The sequence below is a fragment of the Salmo salar genome, chromosome ssa13, assembly GCF_905237065.1.
Source record: "Salmo salar chromosome ssa13, Ssal_v3.1, whole genome shotgun sequence".
NCBI classification, from domain to species: Eukaryota; Metazoa; Chordata; class Actinopteri; order Salmoniformes; family Salmonidae; genus Salmo; species Salmo salar.
In genome coordinates, this window is record NC_059454.1 from 53,736,611 (window position 1) to 53,758,666 (window position 22,056).

At 39.8% G+C, this 22,056-nt stretch overlaps 1 protein-coding gene across 5 annotated transcripts in view; it reads left to right on the forward strand.

The window, feature by feature from the left end:
- The window catches only part of LOC106567417 (glutamate receptor 1), a 91,982-nt gene extending 84,099 nt beyond the window's left edge, over positions 1–7,883 (forward strand). The window contains exons 14-16 of one of the 5 annotated variants that reach the window (XM_014136625.2): positions 1,843–1,957; positions 4,030–4,164; positions 5,780–7,883. In XM_014136625.2, coding sequence (XP_013992100.1) covers positions 1,843–1,957; positions 4,030–4,164; positions 5,780–5,944 — 415 coding nt within the window. In that variant the 3' untranslated portion in view covers positions 5,945–7,883. Of the gene's footprint in view, positions 1–1,842; positions 2,603–4,029; positions 4,174–5,779 lie in introns of those variants that run through there. The other 4 variants (XM_014136626.2, XR_001320064.2, XR_001320066.2 and 1 more) reach the window with 4 other exon arrangements.
- Positions 7,884–22,056: the final 14,173 nt, after the last annotated feature.

Here is a 22,056-nt window from a genome sequence, read left to right on the forward strand (position 1 = left end):
TCTCTCATGATTTAATTACCATTTTAATTTAGTACCAAAAAACAATTATTAGCCAGTATTTGCCTAGTTATTTCAGGGCAAAGGCACTGTGACCCAGTTTTATTTATGTCAAATTTAGGAAGTCATGAGTTACACCACTTTTCATGCATCTGTGTTCAATCAGATTTTATTTTCCTCATATTAACATGCCCGTCTTAATGAACCATTCACAAAGCCCATAGGCTTTGACAACCACACCTAGCAGCCTTTTTGATTGATCACTCATGTCATTTACCTAGTTTATAGTTTACCAATTCCACATTACCTGCACCACATATGTTTGATACACATATAATATCTGTATCAATGTGACTGAAGAGAGTGGTGTTTCACAAAGGCTTTCATAGTTACACTCACTGATGTGATGGCTGGTACAGACTGGGCTGGACTGCCTCATGCATGCTCTGAGATTAACTGTCTTGTATCACGCTGTGGCTGGGAATTCAAATTCGCTATCAAGTTCTGAGCCAATTATGTGAATTGATCTTTATTTGGATTTACGTACTGTATATGGGATTGATGTTTTCCTATTCTATATTCTTGAAGTTGTAAAAATCTTCCTCTTGAAAACAAACCATCTAAAACTAGCTTTAACCAATCAATGATCACCATGCCACAGTGTACTATATTTGCACTTTAATGATAGTTTGTGTATGTTGGAAGTAGAAAATGCTGTTGAAATAACTACTGTATGAACTGTAGCAACTGTGCCACATCAGATGCACAGTATTCTATATGAGCTTTGTTTTTGATCATTTGGAAAATCTCTTAACCATGAGTTCTAAATACAACCAATGTTGCTCTGTCAGATTCGGACAACACCCTTGTCCACCATCATAAAGTAGTAAACTGTAATCAGTTCTGCATAATATCCATGAAACACAAATGGACCAAGAGTCATTCATTGCTATGCTTCTGATGTGGCCCACCATTCCATCTCACCCTTGCCTAATCTTGCCTTACCAGTTGAAAACGTAATGTTCTTCCTTCCTGTTTTTCCCCACATCAACGTCACTCACATCCCTTTATTTTGTCAGCTGCATCGCAAGAAAACTGATGCTCTCAAAGATAAATGCTACTAATCCTAATACAGGATGTGGATTTCTTTTACTCATCCATAAAGCAGACTGACCTCTTTCTTTCCAATTCTCTCTTGATAAGAAAGAATTCAGGGGTTTTACTGAGAAAGACTAGTTTGCTGAGGTTCATGCTGCTATATGTTTCCATTAGTCTTCTTTTCAGCAGCACCTTCTGCCATGTTAGTAATGAGAGGGTTGTCCACAGTGGACCAGCAATAGCAAAGGGTGAAGACAAGGGAATGGACCACAATGGACAATATCAGTAATCCTTTGGATGGTGCTCCTTGACCACAACAATAACACAATGAATGATGATGACTGACGGAAACTGAATATTGCAAAGTGAATCAGCAAGTTGGCTATTTACGTCTTTTCCTTATCCAGGGAACTACTTATTTCAGGAAATGTTCATAGAACGATATGATCACACACTAAAATCTAAGACATTACTGACATGTATAGTTCTCCTACCTACAACCCTTGTCTTGCTTGGTAAAATCTGTCATGGTTTAGCCATATTATATCATTTTTACATACTAGAAACAAATGTTTTTCTTAATTGTACAGTGTCAGCCACATTATTAGTTACTTCTTTTTTATACATTTCTCATTGTTCTGACGACAATACCTACTTTTTAGTATTTAGACTTTATTTCTGAACTACCTCTGCCACACATCACATCTCCATAAATGCTGACCAGTATTATTCTATTATCATTTCAAGAAACCCAGTAAACTTGGCAGTGTTAAAACTGAACGAGCAGGGCCTGTTGGACAAATTGAAAAACAAATGGTGGTACGACAAGGGCGAATGCGGCAGCGGGGGAGGTGATTCCAAGGTCAGCCCCAGTATGAGAAACCTAGCGGGTAACCACGACGATGGGGGTAACCGGCAATGTACCTTCAAAAACACACTGGCTGCAATACCACAAATCCCCCTTCGTCCTTGGTGACGTTAGTTTGTGTAACCGTAGAACTATATTGTACTATAAATTCTTCAAAAATGTGCCGTTTACTTTCAAAGTAGTTGTATTAGCAATCCCCGAAAGAACACAGTTTTGAGTATGTTTTCTCAACTACTGTTTTTATAGAGCAACAATAATCGACAGGTTTGCATATCTGAGTGTTTACATTTTGCCGGTTACCCAAAGTGATATAGTAATACACATCTTGCAGTAGGGAGAAAGGACACAAAGCTAGATGGAGTATTAATGCATATCACTTTGGCAGTGACAGTTTCAAGTTGTGATTGTGTTTTTTTGTTTATCTATCTAGATATCTATACATAATAATGGGTGTATGTTTACTATGTGCTGAATAACATAAGATAACATGGGTAATGTTATTTATGTTATTTCCCTGGTTGAAGAATCCCCGTAAACCTAGCGGTGTTGAAACTCAATGAGCAAGCCGTCTTAGACAAACTAAAGAACAAATGGTGGTACGATAAGGGAGAGTGTGGAAGCAAGGACTCCGGAAGAAAGGTCAGTCCATGTGTTGGTCCTATACTTAACACCAAGATTGAGCATTAGCACTTCTGTAAGGTCCCTCGTCCCCTCCCTAGCACTCAGCACTTTTTCTCTTTGTCTCCAATCTGCCATTTACCCAAACTGGTGTCCTTATAACTGCGATTCATGTCAGCTGTGGAACTCAGACACCTTAGTGATTAGTGTTAATTGCTGTGTCCTCACATCCTATAGATAAGTCATCGGCCCGTAATTAGATCTTGGCAAATGCTTGTTTCATCTTACCAAAACGTATACCTAGGGTTGGATTCTTTTCTCCAAAATCCGAGTAGCTAATGCTGATGCAATGATAACAATAGAAGTTGTATAGTATATGAAAAACATGGCTAAAAACCATAAAGTTACTGTCAGCTCCAATACCATCTTTTCCAATGTCTGGGATATTCTTGAGTCATCAAAGGACAAAGAATTCAGAGTTTGCTGACTGAATTTAATTTTGATTGATTTGTGATCTTAACTTTCAAAATCAAATAAAGAGACACAAGTGTAAATGACGGTGCGGAGAGAAAGCCCTTGATACGAGACCAACTCCATATCTCGATCTTCTCTCCCAGAATCGGCCCCTCAAGTGCTGTTTTCCTCGTCTCTGTCTTTTATTTAGACAGTGTGCATGCTATTGTATAAGACCCAAGGCACGGCCTGTCGGCCACCAAACCCAGACTATGCATGTCATGGATGTGCACAACCCCTCTTGTGATGTCATGACTACCATGGCTTGTCGAACCAATTGCCCTCCCTTATTTGGTGCATTTATTTGAAAATGTAATGATATTTTATAGAGATACCCTTACCTATGAAGTAAACCTAAAACAATGTTGACCTTTTTTCCTCTTGCATGGTTCCACTCTACTAGTCTTGAAATTATTTAGAATACACAACACCAACTACATATAATTGTGGGACTTCCTGGTTAAGTAAAGGATAAATAAATAAGCGAGGAGATATAGAATGGAATTCATGGTTTTTAATGCATATGTGATTTTGACTGACTGGACATTATGTCATATAAAAGATACAGTATACCATAAATGCACATTAATTTGCTACTTTCTGAGGATATGTTCTCCCCAAGCTTGTTAGATATGCATGACTCTGCATGTTTCTGTCAGTCTTAGATACATACTGTATCAAGTTTGTTGTTGATAGTAGTCACTTAAATTAGAAAGACATGCCAGCACCTTTATAGGTGATAAACAATAACCTGTTGATTAATCATGAAGGCACGCTCAAGGGTATGTGCCTTTATAAGGTCACTATGACAGAGTAGTAGCCTTAGAGAGCAGTTGTATGGTTATCCTACCTTTATACTTGTGTATTATGATGTGATGTGGTGTGTCTCTTGGGCATTATTTGGTGCATCTCACCCTGTGTCTCTGTGCCTGTAGGACAAGACCAGTGCTCTGAGCCTCAGCAATGTGGCTGGGGTGTTCTACATCTTGATTGGCGGGCTGGGGCTGGCTATGCTCGTGGCCTTGGTCGAGTTCTGTTACAAGTCCAGGATTGAGTCCAGGAGGATGAAGGTAAGCTAAGTGCAGGACTACAGGCAGCGCTTGCCATGGTCTTTATGCAATGACGAAGGCTCTGTAATGTAATAAGAGCCAATATTCATGACTCTACCTTGGCACCCGTTATTATCTACTTATGCCGCCCCTATGACTCATACAGAGATACTGTACATCCCCCTGAACTACAGGACTGAAGACTAAAGCACTTTGTGGGGCATAGAGCTGTTTTAATGAAGGGTTCTATGCAGTCCTACTGCTACTAGAGGACTATGATTTGAGTAATTGTGCTGAAGTGTTTGTGTGTAGGTGGAGAATATGTCACACCACTTCTTAGTTGTACAGTACTTATTCTCTCCTGTGGTGTATTGTATCTTCTGGAAATAGAGACGTTTGTGTTATGTTTGTAATCTCCGTCTCTGATGACCCTTGAAAACAATCACATTTTAACTGGCAGATGCATTTGATCATGCTGCAGTAGAAGTTCCTATTTAGATCAAAGATGTGGGTATCTTTTCATCTCATCAGAGAATTAGTTCAGACTTGTATTGAACTTTCATTTGCAACTTCTCATTAACCTCATGAACTTCATGCTTAATATTAGAATGTATTTTTTTTTTTTTTTTACATTGTATTCATTTAGCAGAACCTCTTATCCAGAACTACTTACAGTTAGTGCAGGGTTTCCCAAACAACGTTATGGTTTTTCCAATTGTAGCAGACAGTAGTTAATTCATTACAACAGGTGTGTTTATTACATCAGTTAAGAAGACATGAAACTAGGGACTTTTTTTGTTGTTGCATGTGAGCAACAAAAGTGATTTAATGACATGATTATATTTCAATGTGTATATAATACATGCCTGCTTTACAGTACATGTTCAACTCTCCAGCATGAACAGCCATTCTGTTGAAATTTCTTCCTTGTCATATCGTGTAGACAGCAGAATCACATAACTGCTGTGTTTAAAGTATCACAGCCACAAATCGCTGCTGCGAATATACCAATTAGTCTGCATCATCCGGAGAGCATAATCCTCGGAATCCATTGAAGTGTGCTGGATTTAAATCATTTATACACAGAGGATGTAGCAGCCCACATCTAGATCATTAGCTCCAGTTTCAAGCCTACAGGGTTTCATTATGTTAAACTAATGCAAAAGAGACTAGGCTGGGAGCTAGCGCCGCGCGGTTCTGCTTGCATTATTGTTATGGGTTCGGCCTCATATTTTGCATGGTACAATTATTGCACATGGCTCTCCACTGTGTGAAATAAACAGAGAGAAATAAGCAGAGAGAATGAGTTCATGCTCTCATCTTTCACAAGAGTTTACGAAGGAATTAAAGCAACTGAGTGACTCAGAGTACAGAAGTCAGGATTGTCTGTTTGCAAACCCCTGCTTTAGACAAAGTCACTGAACCGATAATGATGACTTAGTGGCTGTTTCAAGTCATTTTTTATTGTTTTTACGCATAACCGAGGGATTGAACTCAGAAAAGGAAAATTAACCCAGTAGAGTTCAATAGTTCAACAGATTACCTTAGCGGAGTTCAGCAGAGTTCATGCATAACTATCATGTGTTTCTCTGTGTTGTTATGTAACCCAGTAGTGTAATGAAACTCTCCCATGCAGCAAATCATTGATGCGGCCATGCTGAGCTCCACCCTGAGCAGAATGACCAGGACAGGGAGCGGGGGAGAGAACGGACGGCTGGTCGCCCATGACTTCCCCAAAGCTGCACAGACTCTCCCCTGCATGAGCCAGGCGGGCATGGGCCTAAGCACCACGGGCATGTGATCGGGCAGCCTTTCCCCAAACCCCACAAAAATGAGGAAAGGAAAAAGAGAAGATGGGAAAGTGTTGCACTGCGGCATTTCGCTCAACCACCACTGAACTACTGCCAAAAGGATTCACTGACTGCTCACGCTGGACTCCTGAAGATAGAAAGAACGAACAAAATTACTTGTCTGAAGAGATTTATTCGGATCTCTTCTGCTGCAATAAAGAGGCTGTCTTGGACTTTGATTGAGGGCATAATTGTGGTGTATCTAAAAAGAGAAGCTCTTCCCCAACCCAATAATAGTGACACTTATTGCACTATGCCAATTCAGTTTGTCCTGTTTACTTTGATATGTCAATAACAGTCATGAACAGCTATGTCGTCTGCCTTATACTGAACAGTGGTTTTGTTCCTTGAAACACAAAGATTCAAGCATTTCCAATTCCAAACATTTTACTCACATCCACTTAGTACACTATCTATAGTTGCATACAGTATGCTGAATAAAATTATTGTTGTATGTTTGTACTGGAAGGACACATCACAGGACTGGAGGATTTTTTCTGTTAATGCCACTCATTGAAATGGAATGCCTCCTACTTACAGATTTCCTCTCTAATTTGCTCAACACCTGACATGGAGAAAAATGTGACATTTTGAAATGACTGTTTAGAGAGAAGTTTTTGTGCAGCCATTACATATTTCCCAACCATTTTGTCTGTTCATAAATGTCTTAAACCACCAGTCTGTGGGCAATCGATTAACCTGTCATTTGATACCACAGTGATATCCTTTAAGTGCAGTGACGTGTGGCAAGACTCCAACTAGATTTCAAACTAAGGTGAAAGGATTAAAACGGAGTACAGATAGAAGAGATTATAATTTCTACCTGATATTTCATGATGCATTTTTCCATTAATACTTCAGGGTTGAAGTATAAGCCATTGACAAAGAGATGGAAATGTTCCACTACCAATTAGCTGGTAAGTAGATGGCAGTACAACATCTAGTGGTTTAACATCTTTGACATTAATGAGATGATTAATAGAGTGGCTTTAGAGCTGGAAATGAGCGGATGTGAGAGGATGGCAGAATTAGCCCACAAATGAAGGTGTGCCTTTTTATTTAACTCTACAAATCCACTGACGTTTCATTCTTTTAAACCTACTAAATGAATTTGTGGATGGTGATTTTGAAATAAGGCATATGATTGAAGACAGTTTTCCACAGCTGATCCATAGTACATCCAAGGTGAGTACCAGTACATGAATGGATTTGTGATAAAGATTCCCTTTTAAGAACACTCTTAAAATGGACTCAAAATACACACTGTATATTATACTGTATGTACTGTAACATGGTATTCTACTGTTAAGGGAAAGCATCTCATAGTTCATTGAGCAGCCATCCATCATATCTCTTACTATACATCACCTAATATGTTACTGTATGACTTGAGAGTAATTGTATTCTATACATTTTCTCCCTATTTGTCATCATCTTTGGCATAGCACAATAAAAGGGAGTGTCACATAACTGAAAATGTTTTTGTACCATAATCAATTTGTTTAAAAAAAGTAAATAATATCCACATTTGTATGATATGAACTATATGTGCAGACACCCTGATGATGTTGAAATGGTGTTCCATTCAGTTGACTATTGGTTCAGCCAGTTTTGTTTTAATCTATTTTCAGTCCAATTCATTTTGTGCATTTATAGTGAGATTCAATGTATATTGTCCTTTAAATACTATTTTTGGTCTGCCACTACTTTGTTTAATTTACTTCTAACAATGCAAGAGAAAAGCTACCTTATGTCTTTGTGTTCACATTTGTCTCAAGAGATAGCTTTTAGAAAAGACTAATCCAAGATGTGACTTGGATTTCAATAGGTGGGGAAATAAAACTTTGTTTAGTAACAGTGCTCTCAATAAAGATGACTTTTGTAACCACATGACTGGGATTTCCCTGGATTCTCTTTTCCTTTACTCAGCGCTCTAGGGAGGATGGATGATGAGGCTAAGAGTGAAAATAGTCTGGGGAGAGAGAAAGAGACTCTCCCCTTGTGTGTATCTCTGTAGTCTATAGTGTCATTAAATCAGTGAACTGAAGATGGGTAATTGTTTTAAGAGTGCCTTTTAGAATCCTCACAAAAGGCCTGAAACTGGAGGTATCAAGTGGATCCCACCTCATTACTACGTAGGAGTAAAACTTTGTCTTCACTTTTTCTCCTATTTACCCTCCCCTGATTTCTCTACAGGTGAGTACCAGTACATGAATGTGTGTTTTGGTGTTGAGTACATAGATACATTGTCTCAATGGTCTTCTTTTCACATGGCCTGCTGTGCTGTGAGACTCTTCCTGTTGGCCCAGAGTGGGGTATTGATCATAATAAATGCCACATTTGTTCTCACTTTCATTTCCCCCACGGAGCTGACCTTTCCAGGCAAGGCGCTGTCGGAGAAACCCCAGCCCATTTTCACTCGATACCAAACACAGGAAACATCCTGAGGCTTTTTTGTGGTTTTAAAAGAAAGAAAAAAAGGTTCAGACGTGATACAATTTCAGGGCTTGCTGAAACCTACTGGGCCTCAAATGGCAGTGTTTAAGATTTTATCTCTCTGTTTCCCTCTGTTCCTTTCTGTTCCTTTCTTTCTGTTATTTTCTCTGAGTGAAAGAGTTTTTACTCTTCAAACTAAAGAGACAAAATGTCCAATGCATCAAACATCTAGGACAGGGTTCCTCAACTGGCTACTGATCATTTATTTTTATTGTTGGACATAATGGACTGTAAAAACACCAGCATATCCAAGTGATTTTAATTTTGGAAATCTGTTTCAAAGTATTCCCATACATAACAGAGAGATATACACTGAGTATGACACTGACACTGACCAGGTGATTCCAGGTGAAAGCTATGATCCCTTATTGATGTCACTTGTTAAATCTCTTTCAGTCAGTGTAGATGAAAGGGGGAGACATGTTAAAGAAGGATTTTTAAACCTTGAGACAACTGAGACATGGATTGTGTATGTGTGCCATTCAGAGCGTGAATTGGCAAGACAAAATATTTAAGTGCCTTTGAACAGGGTATGTTAGTAGGTGCCTGACGCATCAGTTTGAGTCAAGAACTGCAACGCTGCTGGGTTTTTCACGCTCAACAGTTTCCTGTGTGTGTGTATCAAGAATGGTCCACCACCCAAAGGACATCCAGTGAACTTGACACAGCTGTGGGAAGCATTGGAGTCAACATGAGCTAGTATCCCTGGGGAACGCTTTCAACACCTTTGAAGATTCCATGCCCTGACGAATTGAGGCTGTTCTGAGGGCAAAAGGGGGCTTGTTTGGGCTTCTTGCTGTGAATTTGCAGTCTACAAATGATCCGCTCAAGCTGAATCTAGTTGATTATCCCTGGTTCAGGACCTTTTGTTCTTTGTGTTGTGAACTGGAGGCATCAGACAGCATAACACAACATTAATCACTGCACTGGCATCAGGAGGAGAGAGACACGCTAAAAAAGAGCTGGCAATTAGTTGAGCAGCCCATAATTGTGAGTTAATGGGTCATTACATTATATTGTTCCCTCATTAAAACTTTCTGGGGAAGTCTTGTAGTGTCACAGGGCTAAGTCACTAGTTCAATCTGTAATGTTTTATGTATTGCAGTTTCCTGCATGTCAATGTTCCATAGGCCTACATAGAGTGCCAGTACAATTCGTACAGTATCTGCACATGCCTACGGTACTAGAATGGTTTAGTAGATCTACCCCACACTGTAAAAAATGTTATTCAGATGAATATCTAATTCAGTGAGCCTACTGTATCTCTGCACACAGATAACAGACACATCATCTGCACAGCATTGCAGCACTACAGGATGAAATGGATTCTAAAATAACTTTATCACAATGTCTGAGAGCGAAATATAGAAATGGAAGAGTTTCAAGTAAAACCATAGGAGATATTGACGCTCCCGGATGTTCCAGCAGCTGTCCACTGATAAGGCACTCCAGCATCCTGAGTGGGCTCCTGAGTGGCGCAGCGGTCTAAGGCACTGCATCTCAGTGCAAGAGGTATCACAACAGTCCCTGGTTTGAATCCAGGCTGTATCACATCCGACTGTGATTGGGAGTCCCATAGGCGGCGTATAATTGGCCCAGCGTCGTTCAGGTTTGGCTGGTGTAGGCCGTCAATGTAAAGAAGAATTTGTTCTTAACTGACTTGTTAAATAAATAACATTATTTGTAAAGAATCTGTACTGTAGATTCACCCAGGTTCAAGCCTACCTGCCTGTGTGAAGAAGCACCTGTATCAATGGCTATGGAATCAACCACTGAACCAATTTGCATGAAATTGGACATCATCTACACACTTGGACTAAAATGTCAGACAACATGTCAGAAAAGCTTCAGATTGGATAAACAGCATGTTCCATTCCTACCTTACGTACAGCATGGTAGCCTAGTGGTTAGAGTGTTGGACTAGCAATTGGAAGGTTGCAAGTTCAAATACCAGAGCTGACAAGGTACAAATCTGATGTTCTGCCCCTGAACAAGGCAGTTAACCCACTATTCCAAGGCTGTCATTGAAAATAAGAATTTGTTCTTAACTGACCTGCCTAGTTAAATAAAGGTCAAATAAAAATTTGTGTCACCTTAATGGATAGGATAAAGTAATCCTTCTACCCCCCCCCCCAAAAAAGATATAGATGTACTATTGTAAAGTGGTTGTTCCACTGGGTATCATAAGGTGAATGCACCAATGTGTAAGTCGCTCTGGATAAGAGCGTCTGCTAAATGATGTAAATGTAATGATATGGAGCTATTTGACCATATACAGTTGAAGTCGGAAGTTTACATACACTTAAATTGGAGTCATTAAAACTTGTTTCTCAACCACTTGTTAACAAACTATAGTTTTGGCAAGTCGGTTAGGACATCTACTTTGTGCATGACACAAGTAATTTTTCCAACAATTGTTTACAGAGATAATTTCCCTTCTAATTCACTATCACAATTCCAGTGGGTCAGAAGTTTACATACACTAAATTGACTGTGCCTTTAAACAGCTTGGAAAATTCCAGAAAATTATGTCATGGCTTTTCTGATAGGCTAATTGACATCATTTGAGTCAATTGGAGGTGTACCTGTGGATGTATTTCAAGGCCTAACTTCAAACTCAGTGCCTCTTTGCTTAACATCATGGGAAAATCTAAAGAAATCAGCCAAGACCTCAGAAAAAAAACTTGGAGACCTCCACAAGTCTGGTTCATTCTTGGGAGCAATTTCAAAATGCCTGAAGGTACCACGTTCATCTGTACAAACAATAGTACGCAAGTATAAACACCATGGGACCACGCAGCCGTCATACCGCTCAGGAAGGAGACGTGTTCTGTCTCCTAGAGATGAACGTACTTTGGTGCGTTCCAGAACAACAGCAAAGGACCTTGTGAAGATGCTGGAGGAAACAGGTACAAAAGTGTATGTATCCACAGGAAAACAAGTCCTATATCGACATAACCTGAAAGGCCGCTCAGCAAGGAAGAAGTCATTGGTCCAAATAAAAAAGCCAGACTACAGTTTGCAACTGCACGTGGGGACAAACATTGTACTTTTTGGAGAAATGTCCTCTGGTCTGATGAAACAAAAATTGAACTGCATGGCCATAATGACCATCATTATGTTTGGAGGAAAAAGGGGGACGCTTGCAAGCTGAAGAAAACCATCCCAACCGTGAAGCACGGGGGTGGCAGCATCATGTTGTGGGGGTGCCATGCTGCAGGAGGGACTGGTGCACTTCACAAAATAGATGGCATCATGGGGAAAGACAATTATGTGAATATATTGAAGCAACATCTCAAGACATCAGTCAGGAAGTTAAAGCTTTTTCGCAAATGGGTCTTCCAAATGGACAGTGACCCCAAGCATACTTCCAAAGTTGTTGCAAAATAGCTTAAGGACAACAAAGTCAAGGTATTGGAGTGGCCATCACAAAGCCCTGACCTCAATCCCACAGAAAATGTGTGGCAGAACTGAAAAAGCATGTGCGAGCAAGGAGGCCTACAAACCTGACTCAGTTACACCAGCTCTGTCAGGAGGAATGGGCCAACATTCAGCCAACTTATTGTGGGAAGCTTGTGGAAGGCTACCCGAAATGTTTGACCCAAGTTAAACTATTTAAAGACAATGCTACCAAATACTAATTGAGTGTATGTAATCTTCTGACCCACTGGGAATGTGACGAAAGAAACAAAAGCTGAAATAAACAATTTTCTCTATTTATTCTGACATTTCACATTCTTAAAATAAAGTGGTGATCCTAACTGACCAAAGAAGGAATCTTTACTAGGATTAAATGTCAAGAATTGTGAAAAACTGAGTTGAAATGTATTTGGCTGTATGTAAACTTCCGACTTCAACTGTAGTTCTTTATATTTTAGCAGATGTTTTTATCCAGAGCAATTGGGGTTAAGTGCCTTGCTCAAGGGCACATCAACAAATGTTATGTTTCATCTAGTCGGCTCGAGGATTCAAACCAGCGACCTTTTGGTTACTGGCCCAACGCTCTTAACTGCTAGGCTACCTGCTGCCACCTTCATATATCTGTTACCCACAAGGTGCCAGGGTTCCTTGAGTGTGTATAGTCTCTGGGCTCCACCCTGGTTACCCTCTAGCCACACCGGATCCTTGGGACGTCTCTGCCCTAAACCCTAATCTTAAACCCTACCTTTACCCTAAATTGAACTATAATAACCCTTACCTAACCCTAACCTTAACCCTTACCTTAACAGTTTTACATTTCAACTCAATGGGGTGACGTCCGTGTTGGACATCCCAAGGATCCCGCCTTTTCCTTCCTGTTTTGAGTTGATACAGCAAGTGAGTGTGTTAGGAAGAGATGAAGTAATCCAACAATGTGTACAGGGGTACACATTGTTGGATTAGTTCATGGAGCAAAACATTAATTTAATAATGGAGCATTTTCTAAATTCAAACTAACCCCCTGCAACTAGACATGGAAGTTTAGAAGTCTTCCAAGTCGGGAATTAAGTATTGCCAAGTAAAGGTTGGTCGAACATTCTCTCTGCTATGCTTTACCCTACCTACTGTGTACCGGCTGTATGGAAGCATTCACATTTAGCTAACTAAAACAGATAGTTTATTTGCATTTTAATTTGGCTGAGCATATACATTTGAGTTTAAAAAATATATATATATTCTGTTATGCCATCGGATTTACATGATATTTGTGCCCTCCCTTGTATTTCTATTAGCAGCGTTGGGTCCAGTGATAACTGACCGTTATATGGTTGCAAAATTTCTAGGCCTACTTGATTGTCTCTTGAAGCTAATATTATTGTTTTATTATTTCATGACTGTTTGATAGTGAGACCATTTATACATTTTTTTGTTGTTCAGTATAGTATTTTGCTAGTTGACAGTATTCTCCAAGTTTCAACCATTAGATGTCTTCTAAAGCAGTTCATATTTTAGCTTTAGAGAGCCAAATTGATCTCCATCATCCACCAAAGAAAACCTTCCTTATCTGCAGTCACACTTACTGCCAACCTCTGAATTTGAATGAACTGGCTTTTTTACATGGACTGACAGGCTATTGAGAGTTATAAATCTTCATACAGGTAGTAAAGTGACTTATTTTCCTTTGTGAGTAAAATACGTTTGTGCATACAGTATGGGGCTCTTAAATATAATAATTTTGTCCCACTCTTATCTCTTCCACCCACCTTTGCATCTTAAAAGGTTTGCAGCTGAAATCCCAAACTCACTATGTACAGAGTGAGCTTGCTGATTGTTGACATCGCATAGCCACCATAAGCTCATATGAAAAGGTGCCTTTTCATCAGGAATATTCAGGAATATTTGCAAGTATTTATCAAATAAAAAAGACACCATTCCTGATATACCACGCAATAATGACAGCACTTTATTATCCCTCTCTTGCTCTCTCTGTCTCTCTCCTTCACACTTCCAGTTGAATAAGTCCCTGAGTGGGGAGCATTATGGGAGCATTGTTACAGCTGATAAGAGAATTTTGATTCAAGGAGAAGGAGCTGAAGATTTCTGTTGTTGTTGACTTTACTTTTTCATTTTCTCTCTTGTGCCTTATGCAATGCTTGCAGTACGCACTGTATAAACCATAGCATCTTCATCTAAGACCTCTCCAGGATAGATGAGTGCTGGCTCAATCACTCTGTACATCACGTGATCTAATGTGTTGTCAACCTCTGGCCATCGTTCCATGTGGCGACAACAAATTAACAATAGCTCGTCCCTCCAGAGTGGACTGACCCTTATTGCCTGCATGGGCTAATCAAGCAGATCTCCCAGAGCCCAGGGTGGAGAAGAATGAACCCGTCTTGTATCAAGTCAACTGTTTGTGTCTGGTCTTAGACTAGTGGGCTAGGGGGCCTAGGCAGCACAGCAGTATCATTACACACTCAAGGAGAACTTCATTGTTCAAGGTGTTAACACTCTACCTCTCCATTTTCAGTCCCCCAAAATGTTGCCATGCCAACCTTGCAATTCTACGGACATGACTTGAGTCCTTGAATGAGCCTGGTTGCTGCAGAGTCAGTAGCGTTTCTGTTTTCTTACATCTCTCTTATTGTTACACAATGGTAAACTTCAGCCCAATGTGCTGAGAATGTGATATTATGAAATGTATTCAAACTGAGTGCTAAACTGTACGATATCAAGTGTGCCATAAGGCACAAGATCGAATCCTTGCACAAAGATGATTGGACATTATTTCACAGACACAGAGATTTCTCTAATAGCAGGTAGCCTAAAGTTGGTCCATGGACAGGTTGTGTTGTCCATAAAGTGTGCATGAAGAAAATCCTTTCAAAGTGTTGCCTCCGGTTGGCAGCCTAGACATCCAGATGTTTAACAGATGGACACGTGCACATTGACCTTACCACACATTATAATGCCTCTTCCTTATGTACTTAGGATGACAGCGCCACAACGTCTAATGCATTTTCTATGTATTAGGAGAGGGAAATGCCTGATTGAAGTTAATCAGATTATGGTGGCATTGGAGGTCCACTTGCATCTGGAGAGGCTTGAAAGTCTATAGTCAACAAATAATTGAGTTGTGCGTTCAGAAGATTGACGAGCATTTCTAACATATTACTTCTATAACATGCACAAAGGAGTTATATGACATGCATTACAACTATCCTTGCTGCCTATATCATATAGTTGCAGTGCCTTCAGAAAGTACTCACACCCTTTTACTTTTTCTGTATTTTGTTTTGTTACAGCCTGAAAATGTAAAATTGATAAAATTGAGATTGTGTCACTGGCCTACACACAATACCCCATAATATCAAAGTGGAATTATGTTTTTAATTTTAACAAATGTATTAAAAATTAAAAGCTGAAATGGCTGGAGTCAGTAAGTATTGAACCTCTTTGTTATGGCAAGCGTAAATAAATGTAGGCGTAAAAATGTGCTTAACAAGTCACATAATAAGTTGCATGGACTTTTTAATAAGTACCTAATCTCTGTGCCCCACATATACAATTAACTGTAAGGTCCCTCAATCGAGCAGTGAATTTCAAACACAGATTCAACCACAAAGATCAATGGAGATTTTGTTGAAACACCTTTGGACTTTGGAAAGCTTGGCACACCTGTATTTGGGGAGTTTCTCCCATTCTTCTCTGCAGATCCTCTCAAGCTCTGTCAGGTTGGATGTGGAGCGTCGCTGCACAACTATTTTCAGGTCTCTCCAGAGATGTTCGATTGGGTTTAATTCCGGGCTATGGCTGGGCCACTCAAGGACATTCAGAGACTTGTCACGAAGCCACTCCTGCATTGTCCTGTTGGAAGGTCTTAGGTCCTGGAAGGTCTTCAACCCAGTCTTAGGACCTGAGCACTCTGGAGCAGGTTTTCATCAAGGATCTCTCTGTATTTTTCTCCGTTCATCTTTCCCTCGATCCTGACTAGTCTCCTAGTCCCTGCCGCTGAAAAACATCCCCACAGCATGATGCTGCCTCCACCATTTTTACCGTAGGGATTGTGTCAGGTTTCCTCCAGATGTGACACTTGGCATTCAGGCCAAAGTGTTCAATCATGGTTTCATCAGACCAGAGAATCTTGTTTCTCATGGTCTGAGAGGTCTCGTTAGGTGCCTTTTGGCGAACTCCAAGTGGGCAGTCATGTGCCTTTTACTGAGGAGTGGCTTCCGTCTGGCCACTCTGCAATAAAGGCCTGAATGGATGGAGTGCTGCAGAGATGGTTATCCTTCTGTAACTTTCTCCCATCTCCACAGAGGAACTCTGGATCTCTGTCAGTGTGACCATCGGGTTCTTGGTCACCTCCTTGACTAAGGCTCTTCTCCCCAGATTGCTCAGTTTGGCCGAGCGGCCAGCTCTCGGAAGACTCTTGGTGGTTACAAACTTCTTCCACGTAAGAATGATGGAGGCCATTGTGTTTTTGGGGACCTTCAATGCTGCAGAATAATTTTGGTACCCTTAACCAGATCTGTGCCTCGACACTATCCTGTCTTTTTTGCTCTGACATGCACTGTCAACTGTGGGACCTTATATGAACAGGTGTGTGCCTTTCCAAATCATGTCCAATTAATTGAATTTACTACAAATGGACTCCAATCAAGTTGTAGAAACATTTCAAGGATGATCAATGGAAACAGGATGCAACTGAGCTCAATTCGAGTCTCATAGCAAAGGGTCTGAATACTTACATTATGTAAATAAGTTATTTCTGTTTTGTATTTTTTATACTTTTGCAAACATTTTTAAAAACCTGTTTTCGCTTTGTAATTATGGTGTATTATGTGTAGATTGACGAGGAATTGTTTTATTTAATCAATTTTAGAATAAGGCTGTAACGTAACAAAATGTGGAAAAAGTCAAAAAGTGAATACTTTCCGAATGCACTGTACTTACTGCACGTAATGGTTAGCTACATGTAAGCTTTATGAGTATATTACAAAGATGTCTCCACTTGGTACAATCTAGCCAGCGGTAGACAATTTATAGTGTGGTTTAGTTGATCATTTAGTTTCTGTGCATCCTTCATTTGAGTGGGAGGCAGCTGAAACCCCGAGCGGGACTCAATGGTGAGTGATCGCAGTAATTAACACAACACACAATGAGGGTGAACAAAAGGCATTTTACAAAAAGGAAATATGCACAGAGTTATGAAGGCCTATGCATTTAATCTTTTGCCACTTTCAGATAATAACATGTTTTTGTCACTATATACAACTAGAACGATTGAAGGAGGGAAGCACAACATAATATATTACTGTGACCAAAATGTTGTTTCAAGTTGAGTGGCGGCGAGACAAATCCCTTTGAGAAGATTAGGGATTTAAATGACCATCAAAGGCAGAAACCAACTGGTTGATAAACATGAGGAGGAACAGGGTGTGATGAGCTCACTGACGCACTGGCTGATGAATGACTGAGACTAATAACTTCATCAACACTACATTATGGTCAATGAAGCAAACAACAACGATATCTTCTATTTTTTCTATTACAGAACAGAATGAGTCCTTCTCCTCCTCAGCCTTCGACATAATCAGCCCTTCCTCATAATCATAATGCCGATGATTGGAGAAGAAAAACACAAGATGATCATCTCTTAGCTATACTGATTGCAAATTGAAGGAAAGTTTAGAAAGTCATATATTTCCATATTGCTTGTGCTTCTGGGACATTATCACACAAGTATAAACTCCATTCACAGTCAAAGAGCTGATTAACTAAATCGTGGACAACAATTCTATTGACATCTGTGTTGCAGTTAAACTACTTTGTTCTAAGCCACAACCCTGACCTTTGACTGATGCTGACTGGTTCATAATGTCTGCCACTAATGTGTAGGCTGCTAATGCGTCTATATTAAGATAGTACAATAGTCCCTAATACACCCTAAGTGGGCATTTCTCTTAAGAGTCTAAGCTGTTTTTGTATGATATGTACGAACTTACCATATCTGTTATTCTGCATGCTGGTATTGTGTTCTTGTCGTCTATGGTAGTATGGGTGATAAGCAGCCTAAACCAGAAGAATGGTTAGATTTGTCTATAACTGGATGCAGAACTCCATCTACTGGACATCTTGTGTATTGCTTGTGACACCATTATGTCTTGGTGCTTTTATTGGAGCTATTAAGTTTGGCTATCAGTCAAGCTTTATTTTCTACTGTATGCTTAATATTAAATGCCCAATGTGAAACATGAACCATTCATGTTCTAAAACTCCAAGGCAGTCCTTCGATTATCATTTAAAAGTCATACAATTAATGTAAAGAACAGACCGTGACCACGAGCGTTTTAACAAATTATTGGGGGTATTATTTTGAATTACTATCAGATAATTGGATATGATGAGGATTTTCATAAGGGAACAGGGATTGAAGTGTGAGGATGGGGGAAACGTGCTCTCCTCTCCACAGTACACCTTGCTTAGACTGGGATAGTGATACACAAGGAACCAGAGCAGGCTTAGTTTACCATATGATAGAATCAATCTCTTAGTAACACTAGGCTACCCATTAACCCTTACATGACCTGTGGGTTTTAGATACTTCAGTGATGGTGTAGTCACACTGAAACCCTCATTTGTGTATTTGCATCCCACGTGGAAAATTATACTGTAATATTAATGATATTTTTTTTGTTTTTGGGGCTTTCTCCTTACTGGACAAACTCTAAAAGTGCAAATTGTCCATAACCTCTAGGTAGGTAGGTCGGTCAGATTGCAGTCTGACCAGCTCAGTTCAGTACTTCTGCTTTTTTCCCCTATAACATGTAAGGATCACAATATATGATCTATACTTGGCCAGTAAATTTTTCAGTCATGGGTGGCACAATTTGGATTAAGAGGGAGGGAAAGGGGCGGGACATATGCAAACTTGATATTAGCATATCAATACAGTGTGTGGTATAGTATTCTACAGTATACTACAATATTATATACTAAACACTACATGATCGAGGGATACTACGTAGTGTAGTATAGTATTCTATAGTAAACTAGTATTTTTTATGTAGGGTTGATATTATGTTAGTATGTTACCTTTCTGATGGCTCTATAGCAACCTGTCCCTGGGCTCTGTCTGAGAGAGTATGGTCCCGCTCTCAGCTCAGCCGTTAATAACAAACCCACATCGTTAGTCTGCTCTGCTCCTGACAAAGCTCAGTGCTGCAGACACCTGACACTTCTTTGTTGACTGGGACCAGTTCACACCTCCTCCTGGAAAGAAAGCAGGGAAACCTGTTTGTCACAATGTGGAATATAGTTAGGAGGCCAAAACAAGTACACTGAATAACTTACTGAATATTAATTCAATGTTCAACTGCACTGTTACAGTTTAAGGGGTTCTGTGTTGGCATTCAATCACTTGACCTGTAATAAGAAACGTTGTTGAAAAAGGATAATGACTTCACATTACAGTAATTATTTCACTTTTAAATGGTTCTGGATCCTGTTTACAAAGAGGAATATCATAGTGTTCATATTGTAGCAAAATTATTAGATCCTACATACTGTGGATTGAATTATTAGACTCCAATTCCTAAAACAAACACACACACGCATGTACAGGCACACATACGTGTGCGCACAGACACCAGCACACACGAACACACACACAATGAAGTGACTCAGACAAAACAATGCCTCTACAAAAGATATGAAAAGAAGCTAAAAATCTAATCAAATGTTATTTGTCACATGCGCTGAATACAACATGTGTAGACCTTACCGTGAAATGCTTACTTACAAGCCCTCTTACGGCTCGGTGTCCCGCTAGCGTTCCACTACGACAACATCCGGTGAAATTGCAGAGCGCGAAATTTAAAATCGTAATATTAAACATTCATGAAAATACAAGTGTCTTACATCATTTAAAAGCTTAACTACTTGTTAATCCAACCGCGTTGTCAGATTTCCAAAAGGCTTTACGGTGAAAGCATACCATGCGATTATCTTAGGACAGTGCGCCACATCAAAATACCTTTTCAAACCAGCACAGGCGTCACAAAATCACAAATAGCGATAAAATAAATCTCTTACCTTTGAAGATCTTCCTCTGTTTGCAATCCCAAGTGTCCCAGCTACACAATGAATGGTCATTTTGTTTCTTCAATTGTAGGTATTACAGACTCGGCCAGGGACAGGTTGAAAATGTCAGTGAAGACGCTTGCCAGTTGGTCAGCGCATGTTTGGTGTACACATCCTGGTAATCTGTCTGGCCCTGCTGCCTTGTGAATATTGACCTGTTTAAAGGTCTTACTCACATAGGCTACAGTGGGTTGGAGTCCCGATCCTTGAAAGCGGCAGCTCTACCCTTTAGCTCAGTGAGGAAGTTGCCTGTAATCCATGGCTTCTGTTTGGGTTATGTACGTACGGTCACTGTGGGGACAATGTCATTGATGCACTTATTGATGAACCCGGTGACTGATGTGGTATACTCCTCGATGCCATCGGATGAGTCCCGGAACATATTCCAGTCTGTGCTAGCAAACCAGTCCTGTAGCTTAGCATCTGCGTCATCTGACCACTTCCGTATTGAGCAAGTAAAGGTGGTCTAGAGTTTTTTTTTCTTAATGCACATGTAACATGGTGGTAGAAATGAGGTTAACCAGATTTAAGTTTATTTACTTTGAAGAACTTCTAAAATAATGTTTTTTATTTGTCAGACAGCAGCAGCTCTATAGAGATGAGATGATGACTTGGAATGAAATAATTAAGTCATCCAATAAAACAAATGTGAACAAATGATGGTTAATAAGTGATAAGCAGTATTGGGACAGTCACTACCATCATGAGACTTCTATTAATTGTTTTATTCTGTGTTGTTACAGCATTGAACCCACATAATGCATAACGTATTTAATGTAAAAAAATAATGAAACGAACAGACCTCAAAAAGCACTAATCACTCAGCACTCATTCACATATACCAACATAAGGGTACAACATGATAACATTAGCTAGGTTTCCATCTAATTGGCAACAGATTTTCATGCGAATATTCTAAAATGTGCATATAAACAATATGCGCATTTTCCCACCAGAGATGTGTTTCCATCAAATTGACTTTTAGCAGATAAAAGGCTGTGCTTGATGAGGTATAGCACATAAAAATACCTTTAGCGGTTAAATTACCATGTACCGAATAAAAAAATATTCCATGGCATTTTCAACTCTGCTCTCACAAAAAATGGTGGATTTCTCACAAAACATTAGAAACACCTCCTTAGAACAGCCTCAATTCATCGGCCCATGGTGACTCTAATGTTTCCCACAGTTGTGTCAAGCTGGCTGGATGTCCTTTGGGTGGTGGACCATTCTTGATACACATGGGAAACTGTTGAGCATGAGAAACCCAGCAGCGCTGCAGTTCTTGACACACTGAAACCGTTTCGCCTGGCACCTACTATCATACCATGTTCAAAGGCACTTAAATATTTTGTCTTGCTAATTCACGCTCTGAATGACACACATACACCATCCATGTCTCAATTGTTTTAAGGCTTAAAAATCCTTTAACCTGTCTCCTCCACTTTATCTACACTGATGGAAGTGGATTTAACAAGTGACATCAATAAGGGATCATATCTTTCACCTGGATTCACCTGGTCAATCTATGTCATGGAAAGAGCAGGTGTTCCTAATGTTTTGTACACTCAGTGTATAGCAACTGTGCACATTTTGGTATTGGCACAGGCTCTCTCGCCAACAGCTCGCCGATGCAGTGCAGGTATAGCTTACATGATGAAATTATTATGGACAAAATAAAAAATGTATTTGTCACATGGCAGCCAAGCATAGATGATCATGTCACCAGAATTAGACCCTCAATATTAATTGGAAAGGGCCATCAAGCTCATCACCTTGCACTTTCACCACTCTGTGAAGTTCATCATCATTTATTTGCTTTATAGCCTAATAAACTGCATGCTTCCCCGACGAGTCGTAGTGGGAGGACCACACCACATCATGGCGTGACTCCAAGTTTACTTCGATATGATAGTTATTATATCAATATTTGCACATAAAAGCATTTCCACCGTCATTTCTCGCATAATTAATTTTACCGACACAAAAAGATCACTTCTTG